Genomic DNA, 18,400 nt, shown 5'->3' on the forward strand with positions numbered 1-18,400 from the left:
CCCTAAGTGCAACATTTAATCAAGTTGTCAACTAGATAAAAAAACATAAAGATAACAAATAATTTAAAAGTGCTTTGTCGCTATTTGAAAACTCAGAAAATATGTCCTTATTTTAGTCTTTTAGAGCACTAACCATAATTTTGATGCCAATAAGACCCTCTCATATATGTAATTTCTAAAGGAATGCTCTAGGTATTACAGTTTTGATTACATCAAGATGATGTCAGGCGCTCCACACTTTTGTAATAAATATAGAATGTTAGCAATCTAGTTGTTCATTAGGATACTGTTGAGAGGCAGAGGCCAGGGGCACGGACTCTGAAAATTGAAGGCAGGTAGGAGGGTGCAAAGGCAACAATTTAACCACACTGAGCAGGCAGGAAGGGCCGTGGAAGCACAACAGACTATGGAGGGCAGTGGAAAGGGGGGCAGGGGCAACAAACCAACAATACAGGACTTGCAAGAGAGGCTGTTGGAGGGAAGATCTATTACGGGTCAAGGAAGCTAGGGGCGGTCCCCAGAGCCCCGGGAGCCACCACAGAACTGAGCAGGAGAGTGAGTCAGGGACAAAAGGGGCACCTTAATTTGAGCCGGGGTGCCTAGGAACGCTTGCTCCAAAAATGAAGAAAACAGACATATGAGACATGGAATTGGAGGCAGAATACAATGGCAGTTTAATGAGAAGATGCAACTTCAAAGAAACCGCAGAATAGAGACCTAAAGTACAAAATACAGAATCCAGATAATCATACAGCTGTCATGATATTCTCTGTATCTCAATTAATGGACTGACAGAGAGAGAGAGAAAACACATCTATAAATGCATCATGAGAAACAAGTTACACCAAGGAAAATGTTACCTAGGGACACTCACATTTACTCTTAGAGCAAGCATTCCTGCAATTACAATACAACATCTTTTAAATGCAAAAGTAAAGAGAACAATGGTTAAACATAACATGACATTTCATATAGGTAAAATAGAATAAGATACTTCAAGCAAAGCCGAGCAAGACATTTTAAGCAAAGGAAGACAAGAGCTCCCAGTTCTTGGGGAAAACCTGCACAGCCTGTTAACCTACATACAGACGGCGAGGTTGTCTGTCGATATCTGTGGGTGCTCCCTTTTTATATCATTTTGTGGGCTCCTTTGCACGCTACATCTACCTACGTATGCTACCCAAAAGCTTCGTCTGCAGATTTTACCAGACATTTCGTCATTTACCCACTTAATGCTGACAATGGACTGGGTGAAAAGGTCAGTCTCTCAGGCCAATCGCTTATCGTAAGTTCCATAGAGCAAGCAGAAAATAATGGGTATTGTACAGGAATTCAATATATTCATGTATAAAATCTCCTCAGTTCTCCTAACTTGACGCTCTGCGGTTGCCACTTCCTTAAAAGCGGGAAACCTGCCCAGGAAGCAAGTACCAGTCCAGGATGCAGCCTACTGTATGTCGACAGCTTCAGGGGGATGTTGAACTTTGATACCGAGCACGGAGCACTCGGGTAGGGTGGGGGCTACTAGTTTGGAGCAGAAGGCCTCGCAGACCTGCCTTCAGACTGCTATACACTAAAATTGCAGAGCTATGGTCAATTTAACAAAGAGGCCTACATATTGAACAGAAGGGCCTACACAGGGGTTTTATGCTGGCTGAGTGGTAAGGATGTCTCAGGATAATTATATAGCAACACAGGACCCGCTGGTCAATTTAATACGGCCTACAAATGCGGCTGGCAGGGCAAGGACAAGGGTCTCATACTTCAGGTGTGGACAGAATGGGCCAGGGGCCCCCTGTGATACAAAATCTACCCTCCTTCAAGGCTGTGGCAATGTAATAGACCATTGTGGGCAGAAGGAAGAGGCAATGGTAGTACAACCATACATGCCAACAGACCCGATTCAGCCAGGAAACGTCCAATGTTTTTAAGCTCAAATGGGCTTTATTTGATCTGTCTCCTGTCTACAATATCCTCTTTTTCAATGTAACTCAAAGGGGAAAATCAATACCCCAGTTTTTTTTCAAAATCTCCCTCTTACCAAGTTCAAAATGTTCGCAAGTATGGTACATTGGATCATGGAAGGAAATGGGATAGGGACATGGACTTGGATAACAGAGGACAGGAGAGACATGGAGAGGTGCACCAAACTGACCCTGCAGGGCAGGCATCAGGGTTTGCAGCAGCACAATACACCACACAGGGCATGCAGGACGGGAGTGCAGCACAACAATCCATAGAAAGCAAGAGGGAGGGGACAGGACCATGCACATGGACAACAGAGAACAGAGGGGCAAGAGACAATGGTAGCTAGCTGACCATAATGGACAGACAGGAGAGAAGGCTGCAGCATAACAGACCATAAAGGGCAGGAGGGACGGATCAGGGGCATTACAATGGAACAGACAAGCCAGGAGGGAGGGAGTAGGGGTCTGCACATGTAAACAGAGGGCTGGGGGCAAGGGGGCAGGGCAGGAGCAGCAAGATGGCCATGGAGGTCAGGCAGGATGGGCACTAGAAGCAAGACACAACATGAAGAGCAACAGTGAGACTGTGATGGCATACACACAGACCATGGAGGGAAGGTGGGAGGGGGTCAGGGGCAGCTAACTGACCACACAGGGAAGGTGGGAGGGGCCATGGCAGCACAGAAGACCATGCATGGCAAGTGGGAGGGTTAGTGGCAGCACAATGGCTATGATGGGCAAGAAGGAGGGTGCAGGGGCATGCACAAAGGACGATGGAGGATAGAAGGGAGGGTCAGGACCTGTGCACAGACAAGAAAGTTCAGGGGAAGGGGCCTCACAACAGACCACACGGGGCAGGCAGGAGGAGCAGTTGCAGCACAACAGACCAGGGAGGGCAGAAGGGTGTGGCAGTACAATGGACCATGTAGGACAGGAGGAAGAGGATAGAGGCATGGCATGTGGACAGGCAGGGTGGAGGTGGCAGGGACAGGTTACAGTCATCTGACAATGCTAGGCAGGTGGGAGGGGAGTGGCAGCTCAACAGAACACTCAGAGTAGATAGGAGTGGCAGGTCCATGGGACATGGTGGGCAAAAAGGATGGAGCAGGGGCATGCACAAAGACATCGGAGGGCAGGGGGAAGGAGAATAGGGGCAGCAAGCTAAGCACAGAGTTTAAGCAGGAGGTCAATGATGGGGCATAGAATTGGGCAATGGAGGGCAGGAGGAGTGGACTGGTACATCATACTAAATTGAGGGCAGTGGCAGCACATCAGACCATGCATGGCAGGAGGGAGGAGGCTAGTCCATGGATTCACACAACAGAGGATAGGGAGGAGGGGGATGGGGCAGCAAGCTAACTGTTCAGAGAAGGCGGGTATTAGAAACTTTATTGTTTTTAAAACATTTTGTCTGTGCAAACTACTTAAAATATGAACAAGTATGCAGCATAATCTCACTTTTATTCAGGAAGAAGAAGACGTTAGTGACTGTGACTCCGGGCTCACTTGGCAAAAACACCCCCTGACCCTCCACCCCCTATCGCAAAATGTAATGCCCGTGAAAAGGGTAGGTGAACACAGTGTTATATAGAACATAGTCCTGAGAGCACGATTGAAAATGAAAACTAGATATAGTGTATGGTATAAACTATGCACCAAAAAGTGTGATATAAGATGAACCAGGCGTGAAATATAATATGCAATACATTGTGCGCAATGACAGAGCGCGAGATAGCACAGGCACTAGCGTGTGCTATGCGATATGCGCCTTGGAGTGTAATATGCACAGGGCAGTGTTGTGTAACCTAACTAGTCTCTAAAGTTGTAATATAAAATATGTGCTGGGGACTGTAACGTTGCATATGCACTGTGACAAAGATATGGATCCCAAATTGTAATATGTATGGCATAGCACTGTGCGTTATAACATAGGCATCGAGGAAGGCACGTTAGATGGGGCAATATAACCCGTGCGAAGACAAGTGTGGCATGACATTTTCACGGGGTGGTGTTACAGTGCACATGGGCTAGAGAGTGTCATAGCATATGCACTAGCTAGTGGAATACAATACAGAGGTGTGTGGCACTCGGCAGGCAATGGTGGGTGTAACATAGCATTGGGCTCTGTCAGGAGCGCGCTGTGACTCGCAAGTGATGTTCGTCCCCTTTCCAGAGAGTAAAATAAAAAGTATTACACATCCGGCAGTGGATGTGTGTTTTATTAACTGTGAGGGGGGTTTCTTGCATAGTTTTGGTCGAATTTTTGTCGAATCCCCTTTGAATGGCTTGGTGTGCATGTGTATTAAATGTGCCCGTCAATAGCTACCCATGTTTGTATAAATAAACGACAAGGGTGTCTACCGGGATTAGGCACGGTAGAGCATCAGACATGTCAGAGCTTCACTAGTGGTGTAAATACATTCCACGTGGATTAATTGCATGCATAGTCGCATTTTAATGAATATCACGCAAATCGTCATGGTGATAGGTACGTACGGTTTGTCCAGCATGTCCTAGGTGTGTCTATAAATATATATTTTTTAAAAATAATAAAAAAACAGTGGCCGGCCCTGGGGATTGGGGTCAAAAAAATATAATTAGGAGACAGGCCCTGGGGGATGGGGTCATCAGGGACAATAAATTAGAATAAGAAGGGGAACCACACAGCCCCCCTTCTTAAAAAAATAAAATAAATAAAAGACTGGCATCGTGCCGGAGGCCATGCCCCCTCCATGCAGCACTCTGCAAACGCGCCCCCAACAGGCATCTCCAGTATGCGCCAGGGAGCTGCGCTGCAGACAGGTGTTCTGAGGCCAAGCCCCTTTTTACACCTCTCTGCAACGCAGCTCTGTGGCGCTTACTGGAGGTACCTAGTGGTCTAGTGTGACCCTAGGGACCCTTAGGATTCAAGGGGACTTAATCTCTCAACTTAGAACAGCCACAGGGCGCGTTTACACAGTGGTGAAGGGAGGGGACGGGGCCTGAGGTGACGTGTGCAAACACGCACCATGGCACGTTTTAAATTGGGGATATAATTTCCCTTCAATACTGAGGGCCCCTGGGGGCTAACTAGCCCACCAAGTGCTTCCAGTAAGCGCCACTGAGCTGCATTGCAGAGAGGTGGTCCAGGCCGTGCCACTTTTTACACCTCTCTGCAACGCAGCTCTGTGGCACTTACTGGAGGTACCTAGTGGGCTAGTTGGACCCTAGGGACCCTCAGGACTCAAATGAACTTAATCTCCCAACTAAAAACGGACACAGGGCGTGTTTACACAATGGTGAAAGGAGGGGACGGGGCCTGAGTTAACGTGTGCAAAAACGCCCTGTGGCCTGTTTTAAGAGGTAGTTTTAATCCCCATGCCCTATTATATACTAGGGGCTTATAGAGGAGGTAAGGCTAATCACAGGGGGACCCCAACGCATAATGTTCCCTAGTGTATGTAGGTGTTTTCACTGTATTCTAAGTGTCTTTTAACAAAGCACTGGCTCTAGGACTGGTTAGTCAGACTCAGTTACCACCAGTATCCGTCTGAAAAAGAGGGTACAGGATGATTTTGCAACAAGGCTTCTTTCTGCTCTTCTTTTTGTTCTTTCTGCACGTTATCCTTCTTCCTGCACTTATCTTCGTATTTGAGGACTTCTGTTGCTTCTTTCTGCACTTCTTTTGTTTCTTTCTGTGCATTTTTTCTTCTTTCTTCACATGTCCTATCTCTGTAGGCATAGTTAGAAATTAGCATTTAAAAAACCTTTGAAATTAACAGAAAAAACCATAGGTTTCAGGCACGTTATAGTTAGGAATTAGCATTTAAAAAACCTCAGAAATTCACTGAAAAAACCATAGGTTTCAGGGGTGTTATAGTTAGCTGGACTTTTCACTTGTACAAAACCATTGAAATTCCCCCGTTATAGTTAGTTCAGCTAACTATAACTCGCGCGCCCGCAATGCACTGCTGATGACGTCACATATTACATCACTCATGACATGGTCAGTGACATCACTCATGACATCACTGATGACATCTCAAATGACATCACTGATGACATCACTGATGACATCATCCTTGTGATAGAGTGGCAGACCTCCTCTCACCCTAATATAACCTTTGATACACACATTCAAAAATAGAGACTAAAATTTTCAAAACAATGGACATACCAATACCAGTTACAACAACCTCTTCAGTAATTCTAAGATCCACATACACATCCACTCATTCACCAACAGTCCAATACAGTCACTCATACAGGTACTCACTCATCATATGTACTCATACACCTATACATCCTGTTACACAATGCCACTCATCCATAGTTACTCACACACATAGTCACTCATGCTAATAAAGAATCAAACATACATTTACTTGCATATACAGTTATACACACACCACCACACTTACTTCTACGGAAACTTACACATACTTAGTCTTTTAAACAATCACTTATAGAAACACATACTTATTCATACAGGAACTCTTTCAATCTCTCACTCTCACATATACTCACATATATACACCAATAGTCACATATACTAGTTTAAAACATATGTAGTTACTCATAAAGACACTATTGAGACAGTCATTCACTCACTAACACAACCATACACACACTCATCCACCCATACAGTCCTGCACACATACTGTGTTCAACACATACAAACAGTGAGTCACTCATTCATGCACCTATGCACTACGTAATACCCCCCACCGAACCATGCAGACACTCAGACTGATACTCAAAAAACCAACTAATAACCTATATAGACACCCATGTAGCTACTCACCAACCCATGCAGCCACTTATACACAAAGTGAGAGACTGATACAGATATTTACATATTTAAACATTACTCACTAAGCCATGTATTCACTATGATACACTTAATCAGTCAGTTACACAATCAATTTTTCAAAAACAAATCATCCATTTAGACACTTATATACCCATTTATTCTTCCATCGACCTTGAGATATACATATATAAAACATATTTAATTTTCAGAATAACACACATTCACTGGATGATGTCATCAGTGATGTCATCAGTGATGTCATTTGAGATGTCATCAGTGATGTCATGAGTGATGTCACTGACCATGTCATGAGTGATGTAATATGTGACGTCATCAGCAGTGCATTGCGGGCGCGCGAGTTATAGTTAGCTGAACTAACTATAACGGGGGAATTTCAATGGTTTTGTACAAGTGAAAAGTCCAGCTAACTATAACACCCCTGAAACCTATGGTTTTTTCAGTGAATATATATATATATATATATATATATATATTACCTACTGGCGGTCGCCAGTAGGTAGTTATAGTTAGGACCACGTTTCCATAGGAAATCCGCAACATTCTATTTTGAATAACTTTGGCGCCGGTCGACGAATCCTCGCAAATTTTTCAAAATAGGTGGGGCGCTACGCTCCGCTCCTACCCTGAAAGTCTCGGGGGGATTCGTCAAGCGGGGGCTGAGATAAAAGGGGGGTCCCAAAACGCGTTTTTCCCATGCATTTTTCCATAGGACCTTTAGACAGGGCTACAGCCCGAACGGCTGAACAGAATTACTAGAAATTTGGCAGAGAGGTAGTCCTCAGGTCAAGGAAGTGCCTTTTGTAGGTTTGGTGTAAATCTGTTCAGTAGATTCTGAGAAAATAGCCTTTAAATCAATATATATATCTGAGCCAGCTTACGGTGCGCTTACGGTACGCTTACCGTACGCGTACGGTGGCGTGCGTGAGCGCGATTCTGATTGGCTCTTAGATCTTAGTAAACATTCGAATCGGCCGAAACCAGGAAGTGGCGGCCGCCATTTTCTCTCTCGCACTGAGAGTGATTTCTAAAATATAAAGCCCAAAAACATGTAAAGGGGCTGTTTAGACATCTCCCACACACATAGCCATGTTGAGGGAGTCCCCAAAGATCCCCCAAGGCCAAAAACGGAATTTTTATTTTTTCGGTAATTTCGCCGATTACGCTTACCGTACCCGTACGGTAAGAAATTTAAAAAAAAAAAAAATTATCCACACTCTCTCCACCCCGTGTGCAATTGGTGCCCGCAGGGCACCAATTGTGCATGGCTTATTAGAGATGAGATAAACTAAAATATTTAAAAAAAAAATAATAAAAATAAAAATTATCCACACTCTCTCCACCCCGTGAGCAAATGGTGCCCGAAGGGCACCATTTGTGCATGGCTTATAAAATATACGAACAATTAAAATATTACCTTTCAAAACGAAGTGCATCATATGTCCTCCATGTGCGCACCGCGTGCCCACCGTGTGTGCACGGCACTAACTGCGTAAAGTGGGCGCACGGTGCGCGAAGCGCACCGTGCGCGCACGGAACGAACTGCGTTAAGTGGGCGCGCACGCCACGAATGGCGTAAAGTAACTTAGCATTTAAAAAACCGTACAAATTCACTGAAAAAACCATAGGTTTCACACACGTTATAGTTAGGAATTAGCATTTAAAAAACCTTGCAAATTCACTGAAAAAACCATAGGTTTCACACATGTTATAGTTAGCGGAAATTTTACTGATAAAAAACCAATGAAATTCCCCCGTTATAGTTAGTGCAGGCAACTATAACTCACGCGACCGCAATCTTCTGCTGATGACATATGTGTCTTTATGAAAAAAAAATATTTGTAATATATGTATAGCTAAAAATGTATGGAAGAAGACATGGGCAAATAAGTGTCTAAATACAGTATTAGCATCAGCAGAGGATTGCGGTCGCGTGAGTTATAGTTGCCTGCACTAACTATAACGGGGGAATTTCATTGGTTTTTTATCAGTAAAATTTCCGCTAACTATAACATGTGTGAAACCTATGGTTTTTTCAGTGAATATATATATATATATATACATACATAGTCAGGCCAGAGTGCTGAATAGGTACTTCATGGTGACGCTTTCTACGAAAACAGATTTTTGATTGATATCAGTATGCGGAGGGCACTTACCTATGCATGTAAACATTTCATAATATAAAAGACACTAAAATATTGAAAAACACAACGCTAAGACCAACACAAAATGAAGGTAGTGTGACCAGCTAACCCTTCACATTCTTCAAACTCTAAATGGAGCCCATAAAAAAGTGTAAAAGTCGATAAGATACCTACAACTGCCATAACAATTTGCTATATTCTACATCGAATAGTGTTTTTTTTTATTCATACCAACAATAGACATAAAGAAAATGGACTACAAAAGGAATAGGCTCTTGAAGGAGAAACGAAATATATTGTTACTGTTAACATTTTACAAGTCACTCACTTTGTTCCACCAGCACCAATGTAGCCATGAAACCCTGACCAGCACCCAAACTTTTAATATCTTATACTAGCCCAGAACAGTATTAAAATTCTAGCTGATTTGTGTTTTCTAAATAAACAAAAACGTCTATTTGAAGGAAAAAACGGAAAGGCATGCACGTTCAATCTTTCATTCGTTTCCAAAACCAACAGCGTGTTTATGCATTTAATGTCAAAGCAGTACTAGAAAATGCTCGAACATTTATGGTCCTTGTTCCAGTGTGCAGAAATTCCTATATTAGTAGCCGATATTTCTGTTCCAACTGATGTGCCCCTCGTAATAATAGTACACAATGTCAAAGCAGCACCTATTCCCACTGTATACACATCACATCTGCTGCTTGTTCACGTGAAAGGGATTTTATCCGATCATTGCAAGCTTTTCCTATAGGAAAAATAAATATTTTCCTTGTTGAAAAATAGTATTAATATTGCTTGCCAGATGCGGCATATGCACTCACCCCCATATATATGTGTGATATTTAAGTTTGGTCTCCAAACGCGCCTCATTTTTTTTTTTAAACAAAAAATAACAGCATAGAAGAGCATTTGGTCAGCCCTCTTCAGCCATCGGTCTGTTCAAGTGTCAATATCATTTTGCTTATGCTGACCAAAAACTGCAGCATTGGGCAGTGAGTCATCCCACTTCCACCACTGATTCTCCCATACACACGTCTGCCTAAAAAGTAGTCATTTTTACTGCCAGGATAGAGGGTCAAATTCAGCTTTTGTTTCTTGTTTTTTATTCTTGCAAAGCTTTAGTTTTAAATACCTTTTTTCACAATTATGCAGGTCAGCTTTAGACAGTGGTATTTTTCTTTTTATAACTTTCACACGTTTAATATCTATTGAATATATTTGCATAAAAGAAATCAACAAAACATTGCAGGCTCGCTAAGGTTAGGTCTATTGACTTTGCAAACGATTGTTTAATGTTGCAATGTGGTTTCTAATGATATTGCTATTGATTCCTCTAAATCTGACAGAAAACAAAGTAATGAGTCTACACTAGTCGTTCTGGGGTGGCATTTTAGGTTATTGCTGAGTGAATTTGTCCTGATACGAGGAACGTATATGTGTGACGCAGGCATGCATACATTATGCACCTATATTTTGACTTACACTAGAAAAGTAGGCACATGTATCGGAGTGAGTCAGAAAGGTGGTCAAAACAATTTAAATTAGGTTACCACCCTTAAAGTAGTAGCATTTTGTGTAAACGAAAAAGTAAAAAGGGGTGCTCATTTTACACTTATACTGATTAACACACTGGGATAGAGAAGGAGAAAGTGAGGAAACGTATTGTTTCATGGGATGGGTGTTTGAGGGGGTACCTTCTATATGAATAACAATCTTGGTAACAAGAAACAAATGCATTAAACTCAATACCTAGGTCCATAATTTTCCTAACACTATATATGTGTAATGTAGTCAGCGCATGTGTAGAGTTAAAAGAAGAGTGGAAGTCACCATTGTATGAGAATATTAGAGTTCTGGTGTACTTGATGACTTGATGATACATATATTTTATGCCTGAACCCCAAGGGAATGTAAGTGTTTAACCCAAAGGTAGCTACCTACACACATTTTAAAAGACAACGTTTGCATTGTATAGTTTACAGAATTATCACTCCATCTTTATGAAATGGGCCTTAAACTCAGACAGACCACAGAGCCCCATCTGTATTTTCTGCCTGTCCTTTTCCTAAGAACAGGACCTGGCACCTCATGTCACCACATACGTGTGCATGCCCTCACACTTGCACAAACACATGCACAAGTACACATACAAACACATTGAAAGTAAAGCGAGTTCTCTTTGGGAATCCACCACATGCTGTTCAATTTTGTCTCTGTATATTGAGATCTGCCTTTAAAACTCGTGCATAAAAAGTGGTTCACTTCTATAAATGTTTGCGACAAAAAGTGACATGCACCCACAGCAGCATGTGAATAACCCCCATTCTATGTGGGTGAAACTGCAGAGGAGTTTGCAACTAGGGGGCAGATTTACAAGCCCCTTGCGCCACTTTTCCGTCATTTTTTTTTTTGTGCTATAATTTTTTATTAGCATTTCATAAATACGGTACAATAAATATATGAAAACATTGCATATCTTAAAATACGTTATAGTAGAGAAAAAATAATGAATATAATTGTAAATATAAAAGCAAATGTATCAAAATCCATAGAATAGCAGAAAAAAGAAGGAAATTAAGGGCAAAACATATTATATCAAATAAAGGAAATACAAACATCATTACATATTAAGTAGTGGATATAAAATATTAAAGCATTAAACCATTAATTTGACAACAAATCAATAAAAGCTGAAAATGATAGAATGTCAAACAAGTAAAACATAAGTTACTTATTTCATTAAAAGAATTCATTTGGAATATTATAAGGGAATGCATCATAAATAATACAGAATCACACCAGTAGTATGGATAAATATAATAGTAAAAGGTTGACTAATTGAAGACAATGCAGCATAGTCATAAGTCAGTGAACTAACAGTACCCAAAGATCAATACAATATAATGAACAAAATAATCTAAGAAGGAAGGTTAGCAACAGATATATCTTTTACCTGCAGGAAAGGATCCCATACCTGTAAAAACAATTCAGTTTGATCTTGAATGTTATAAATGACTCTCTCATGTGAGGCAATTTGGATCATTGATGTAAGCCAAGACTCTTGTGATGGCGGAGATGAGGATTTCCATTGTCAAATTTTAGCAGTAGCTAATGCAGTGTGAACTAGACAACATTGCGGTTTGGAAAGGGTAGGGGAATCCTGTAAATCATGCAGTAAAATTGTTGCTGGCGAGAGTGGTAAATGTAAGGGGACGGTGTTACGCAGAAATCGACCTATATATAGTAAAGTTTCACCAGGGGACATTTACATATGATATGCAAAATGTCACAACCAGAGGCGTTACATCTCCAACAATTAGTATGCGGTAATAGGCCTGCTTTATGTAATTTTACCGGAGACAAGTGCCAGTCATGAATTATTTTAAATATACAAAATTTTAAGCGAACCTCTCGGGCGCCTTTAACTAAGTTTTCCAGTAAGGTTGTCCATTGTTTATTTTCATTGGAAAGTCCTAGGCGTGATTGCCATCTGGAACGAAGGTCATGAGATAAAGGATGAGAAAATAATTGCGTTGTGAGTGTTTTGTACAGACCAGAGATAACCCCTTTGTGCCTCCCCCAAGTATGAAGATAAAATGTTATTGGTGAAATTTGCAGTGTCCAGGGTTTCGAGCCTAAAGCCTTAAGAAGAGAGTTATATAGCTGTAAATAGGTATCCTTTTGTGATAGGGGAAGTTTAAACTCCTCAACTAATTGTGAAAAAGATTTGAGGTCTCCGTTATGAAGAATCTGATCTATAGTCAGGATACCCGCCGATTTCCATGTAGGCCAGAAGAGAGTTTTAGAGTTTTCCCTTTAATACGTATTCAAGAGTTATTCCATATTGGGGCCTTTACATGCAGACGTGGATTAAAGCCTAAAATACGGTGTGACCTTTGCCAAATTTTACGCATTGCAGATAACATAGGATTACGGGGATCAAGACGGCTGGTACCTGACCCATATAAGGCAGAAAGACCCGATTCAGAGGATAAGAGAAATCTTTCAGTGTGTACCCAATGTGGCGTGTTAGCTTTATCGTGAAACATGTATGTAAGTTGGGATAATTGTAATGCAATTGATTAGTGTTCAACCGATGGGAGACTCAGACCACCATTGGAATGATGGGCAATAAGTTTATTGATGGCTAAACGGGGTTTGATGGGGCCCCATATAAAGGATTTAATCTTCGAATCTATGAGACGTAGTGTGGATAACGGAATATGGAGAGGAAGCATTCCTAGTGTGTAAAGAAAACGTGGAAGAGTGACCATTTTCACAGCTTGTACTCTACCCCACAAAGATAAACCCAAGATTTTCCACTTATTGAAATCGCGTTGCAGTTGGGTAAGTAAGGGATTTATATTATCCGGAACCATGGCTTCTGTTCCCTTAGTCACAGGAATTTTCCGTCATTTTTAACATGGGAAAAGTGGCCCAAAAGTGGCGCAAGGGGCTTGTAAATCTGCCCCTAGGTCTGTGACGCCAGTGGTACTGGTACGATTCTTAGAGTGGGGTGCTGTCCAACAAAATCACCTCACTAAAGGGCTACCAGATATTTGAAAGCGTTTAAAAAAATGCTGCCAGAAGAAACATCTTTCAAGGCCCCTTTATTGTTTACTTTCCATCAAAGCTCCTTCAGTTTTATGAGACTGCTGCAGCCCCGCCTCTCGCACACCTGGTTCCGTAGCCACCGATATAATGCTTGAACCTCCTGAAAAGAAACTACAATTTCACAGCTAACCGCACACTCGATGTGTTTTCTCGGCTTCTGTTTTTAAACTCTGGACGGCCTATATCTTATATATCAGATGCTGAAATAGCATGCAAATATATACCCTCGGATGAAGCAGCATGTTCCCATTATAGGAATGGTGAGCTGCTTTCATGGACTAGAATCTCGAATCTTGCACACGGGGAAGCTGACCTTATGACCCCATTTAGCTCTGTGAAACTTAAACAGTCTCCGATGGTGTTACTTTATTGGCGGCTTGATTACAAGAGAACCGTGAAGGGGGCGGACATTATTAAACACGATAAAATCTGAGGTAGTAGGAATTTATCATACGCGATATTAATCGCCTGTTCTGACTTTTTGGGGAAAAGATGCAGATGTTTGTGCTTCCTGCATCTAACTCTGCAGGCCCGTTATCCCCTGTTACATCCTGGCAAGTTTATCTTGCTAAAATGTAATTAAGGGTGGCAAGTTTATCCTCGTCAGTAATACCCTGATGTGATAAACAACATTCTGCTTATCAATATGTTCCCTGCTCAAACAGGTGTTGGAGCATCGATCGCAATTAACCAGGCAGTTGCAATCAGGTCTTTTGCAGGCCTCCTGGGCCCTCGTTACCAGGGAATATGTGAGATTTTTCGCACCTGATAAAATCCTACTCTGCCCTCTTGAAATTTATCAGGTGCAATAAATGCCAATTAGAACATTTTGGGGAATAACATGCTTGCCGCACCAAAATCCCCTAGTTCCGATAAATACTGTCCGTTTTTCCCCTAATAAAATATCGGAACGTTTGACCGATTTATCACAAAAAACAAGTCTTCTGGGCCTCTCCGAATGAGGGTCTTTGCTCACTGTAGTTTAAAACTTACTCATTCATTGACATTTTATCAGGGCATTTCAACCCGCCCTGAAGATGTCTGACGTGTGCATATTTTCACTCTAGAAGCCCCATTTCAGATTCTTTCATTCCGAGCTGAACTCTACACAGCATGGTTTACGTGAATGCTTTGGTAAGACATAGGAAAGCTCTGTGCAGCAACATGGCGGCACTTTAAAACAATTCTGCGGGAATGCAATACATGCATCCTCCATTACTTCAGATTAACACTACCAACTGATTATATTACTAAAAATACCTTTTACAAGTTTTCAAAGTTACCTTTTGTGTATTGCTAGGCAAGATGAAAGGCATGACCTGGGATGCAAGTGAAAAATTGTTTGGAATGACATGACAGCAAGACAGAAATTTATGCATACACAGACGACAGCATCCATACATCATCCAAGGAAGCAAAAACACACACAAACGTTTGTGCGCAAACACATGCACAACACACACACATTTAAATATAAAGCTTTATTTGTTATACCCACAACAAAACATGGACCTGCAGAGGTTCTCAGGCACTCTTCCAACAGTCGCATGCGTGTCCTCTGCAGATCAGGGCTGTCCCATTCTTCCGGGTCTGTTCCCCAGTACAAGTCCACGACCTGCAATTAAACGGAAAAAACTCTTAACACCCCTTTATAAGACATATTAGATCTTCAGCACAATTGGGTAGTTTCAACAATTGTATTTTCTGTACACAACTTTCTTTGACTGCAGCTGTACTCTGTGGGTTTGTTATTTCACTGTAAGTTTTATCTCAAAGCTAAAGCAACTTGACAAGCAGGTAACACAGCCTGTAGGAAGGTGTACAGACATTTTATTAACATGCTCAAAACAAATGGAGCCGGGTTCATTATTTTCAGTTCATTAGTGGTTGTTAAATTTGTCAGCCTTAGGGTGATGTTTCCCCAAATATTTTGCCTTTTCTCCTCCTGTTTTGCTGACTTTGTTATGTTGGCCTTGGGGCTCAGCATACTTTACCACTCCTAACCATTGCTAAAGTGGTTGTGTGCTCTCCTTCAAACATGGTGAAATTGGTTTACACCCACTTGGCACATTTCATTTACTTGTAAGTCCCTAGTAAAGTGGTACTACATGTACCCAGTGTCTATACACTAAATGCTACTAGTGGGCCTGCAGCACTGATTGTCCCATCACTTAAGTGGCTTTTCAATACATGTCTCAGGGCTGCCATTGCAGCCTGTGTGTGCAGTTTTAAACTGCCATTTTGACCTGGCAAAATACAACATGTGTGAGGCCTAAACCTTCCAGATAACAGCTTGTGCTTTTGGGCACTATTTTGACCTACATTGTTAAAATTGCATATCTCAGGTTCTATTGATTGAATTTTTTTCATTGTGATGTAATTTTATTTATGGAATTTTACAATATTTTACTAAATTGGTGTGAGAATTTTCTTGTGTTGTGTTTTCACTTTATTACTGTTTGAGTGCTGCATAAATACTTTACATATTGCCTCTTAGTTAAGCCTGACTGCTTTTGTGCCAAGCTACCAGAGGATTATGCACATGGTTAATTTTGTGACTTTTATTGTTCACCCTGACAGGGATTGTGCCCATTGCTCACACCCCCTCAACCAACAACAAACCAATTTTTCAAAGTATTCATATGCATCACATTATTCATTTTCATGTTTGACACAAAAACTGTAAAAGCAAGTATATTTTCTTTTTTTCTTTGACATCCTGATCGTATGGTACCAAGTGGTAAGATAACTTTGGTATTTAGTCACAGTTGCAGGCAGTAATGAGCTCTGGCAATACACACTTTTTCATCTTGTATTTTGGTAAACATATATTAATGCAACCAAGCAAAAGCTTTAGTAAGCTTAGCTGCACAAAGGAGAACTACTTATAGGTAGTTGGAGTGCTACCAGCAAATAACAAGCTACTCGTTAGAGAAGCCTGATTTAGACATTGCTGAATGAGCACTGTAGTATCAAGCATTATATATAAACAAAGCTTCAACTGCCCTAATAGTGTATAAACAATATTTTGACTCTCTAACTTCTAAACAATTTGACTGAGTCTATTTGTTTTATTTTTTTAATCACACTTAAATCCAGGCAGTTGTGTGCAATTAGGTATATCGACCTAAGGCACACAATTTTTAAGACATAGGCAAAGTGGGCAATTGCCTGTGCCCCAACCTTCCAAGGCCCCCTCTCCCCCTGGCAAAAGTGAACTTTCTAGTTGACCTCTATATATTCTCTTTTGTTATATAAAACTCTCTGCCTACCTTCAGTTCTGACTCTGCCTCTCTCTATCTAGTGTCATATTAAGCATTGTTGGGGTCCCAGACAAGACACATTTCAACATTTAATTTTGTATTGTTTGCAACATGTGGGTTTCAATTATCAGGAAATTGGCCATAAAGTCCTATGTTTTTCAGAACAGGGGCCCCCAAAGTGTGTCTTGCCAAGGCCCAAAAATCCTTAAGATGACACTAGCTTAAATGACAATAAAGTCTGCACATTGAGAAAAAATAAGGGAAGATTGAGAAAAAAGAAGGGAATGCGTTCTTTTTCCAATTATGTTAATCTTTAAGTTAATTTTAAAAGTATTTCCGATGCTTTTTTTCCTTGAAATCCTCTGCGTTTGAGGACCCATCCACAGTGCTAATTTTAAAATGGATTTGATAAAATATTGCACTTCGATCTGCACTTGACCTGGTCCAGAGAGAGAAGCTATGGGCCATTTTGTTGGAGATGGGTGTTCCAGCCTATTTGTGCCAATTATTTAAACGTCTACATCAGGGCACTTTTGCAAGAGTGAGGTACGGGAGGAATGGGGAGCTTTCGGCCGCCTTTCGGGTGGAAAAGGGAGTGAGGCAGGGGTGCGTATTGGCCCCCACGCTCTCCTCGCTCTTTCTTAATGGGTTGATCAAACATCTTTGGGACGGGCGGGATTTAGATTCTCCCAGCTTGGCAGCCCGAAAGATACCAGCCCTGATGTTTGCTGACGATACCCTTTTGTTATCAAAATCTTCAACGGGTATTCAGCTAACATTGGAGGCTTTCTGCTCCTTTTGCAGACTAAGAAACCTGGAGATCAACCTGTCCAAAACCAAATTTATGGTTTTTAACTCTAAATTGCCCAACTGTCCCCTTCCCCACATGGATGGCACGGTCCTCGAAAGAGTCTCTACTTTTGAATATCTAGGGGTAACACTGATGACAAGATGGAATGGGGGACCCATATAGCCAAGGCAAATATGAAGCAGGCCCAAGCAGTGGGAGGTATTCTAAAGGTACATAATAAGTGCACATTCAAAATTGTGGGACCTCCAGTAGAAATCTATAAAGCACAAGCAAGAGGTGGGGCGCTCTACGGTGTAGAGCTATGGGGCCACGCCAATGCCTCCTTGCTTTCTATCTCTGAGAATAGTTTCATAAGGCGTCTGCTGAGACTCCCACAGAGCACACCGCTGATTCCGCTACGCCTTGACTTAGGTCTGGTCCCCATACATGAAGTTATCCCTAACCGTCCTCTATTGTACTGGAGGAGACTCTGGTCCACATCTGAGCTCTTCAGTTATCAGGAGGAACTTAGTCATCTATTGACGCTAAGGGGTGTGGGAAAAATCCCTTGGTTAAAGCATGTTAAAGATCTATGCCTGGCCCTGGGGAAGGGAGATCTGTGGCTTACCTCTGCACTCTCCTCTGTTACGACTCCCAAGAGGGCGTTGGTCAAAGCACTCAACTATTTCCGATTGAAACAGATGGCACTAAGACCATCATTGGGTAGGTTGTCCAGTAGCTTACTCGAAGTCAAGGACAGGTACCAATTTGAGAAACTCTTGGACGACATTCAGCCCCCACTG

General features: G+C 41.7%; 1 protein-coding gene across 3 annotated transcripts in view; it reads right to left on the bottom strand.

Annotated features, from left to right (window-relative positions):
• NWD2 (NACHT and WD repeat domain containing 2) overlaps positions 1 to 18,400 on the bottom strand; it is a 688,119-nt gene that overhangs the window by 326,379 nt on the left and 343,340 nt on the right. For all 3 annotated transcript variants that reach the window (XM_085642291.1, XM_085642292.1, XM_085642293.1), the window contains one exon: positions 15,043 to 15,159. In XM_085642291.1, the coding sequence (XP_085498417.1) occupies positions 15,043 to 15,159 (117 nt within the window). The remainder of the gene's footprint in view (positions 1 to 15,042; positions 15,160 to 18,400) is intronic.

The sequence above is a fragment of the Triturus cristatus genome, chromosome 2_2 (genome assembly GCF_964204655.1).
Source record: "Triturus cristatus chromosome 2_2, aTriCri1.1, whole genome shotgun sequence".
Taxonomy (NCBI): domain Eukaryota; kingdom Metazoa; phylum Chordata; class Amphibia; order Caudata; family Salamandridae; genus Triturus; species Triturus cristatus.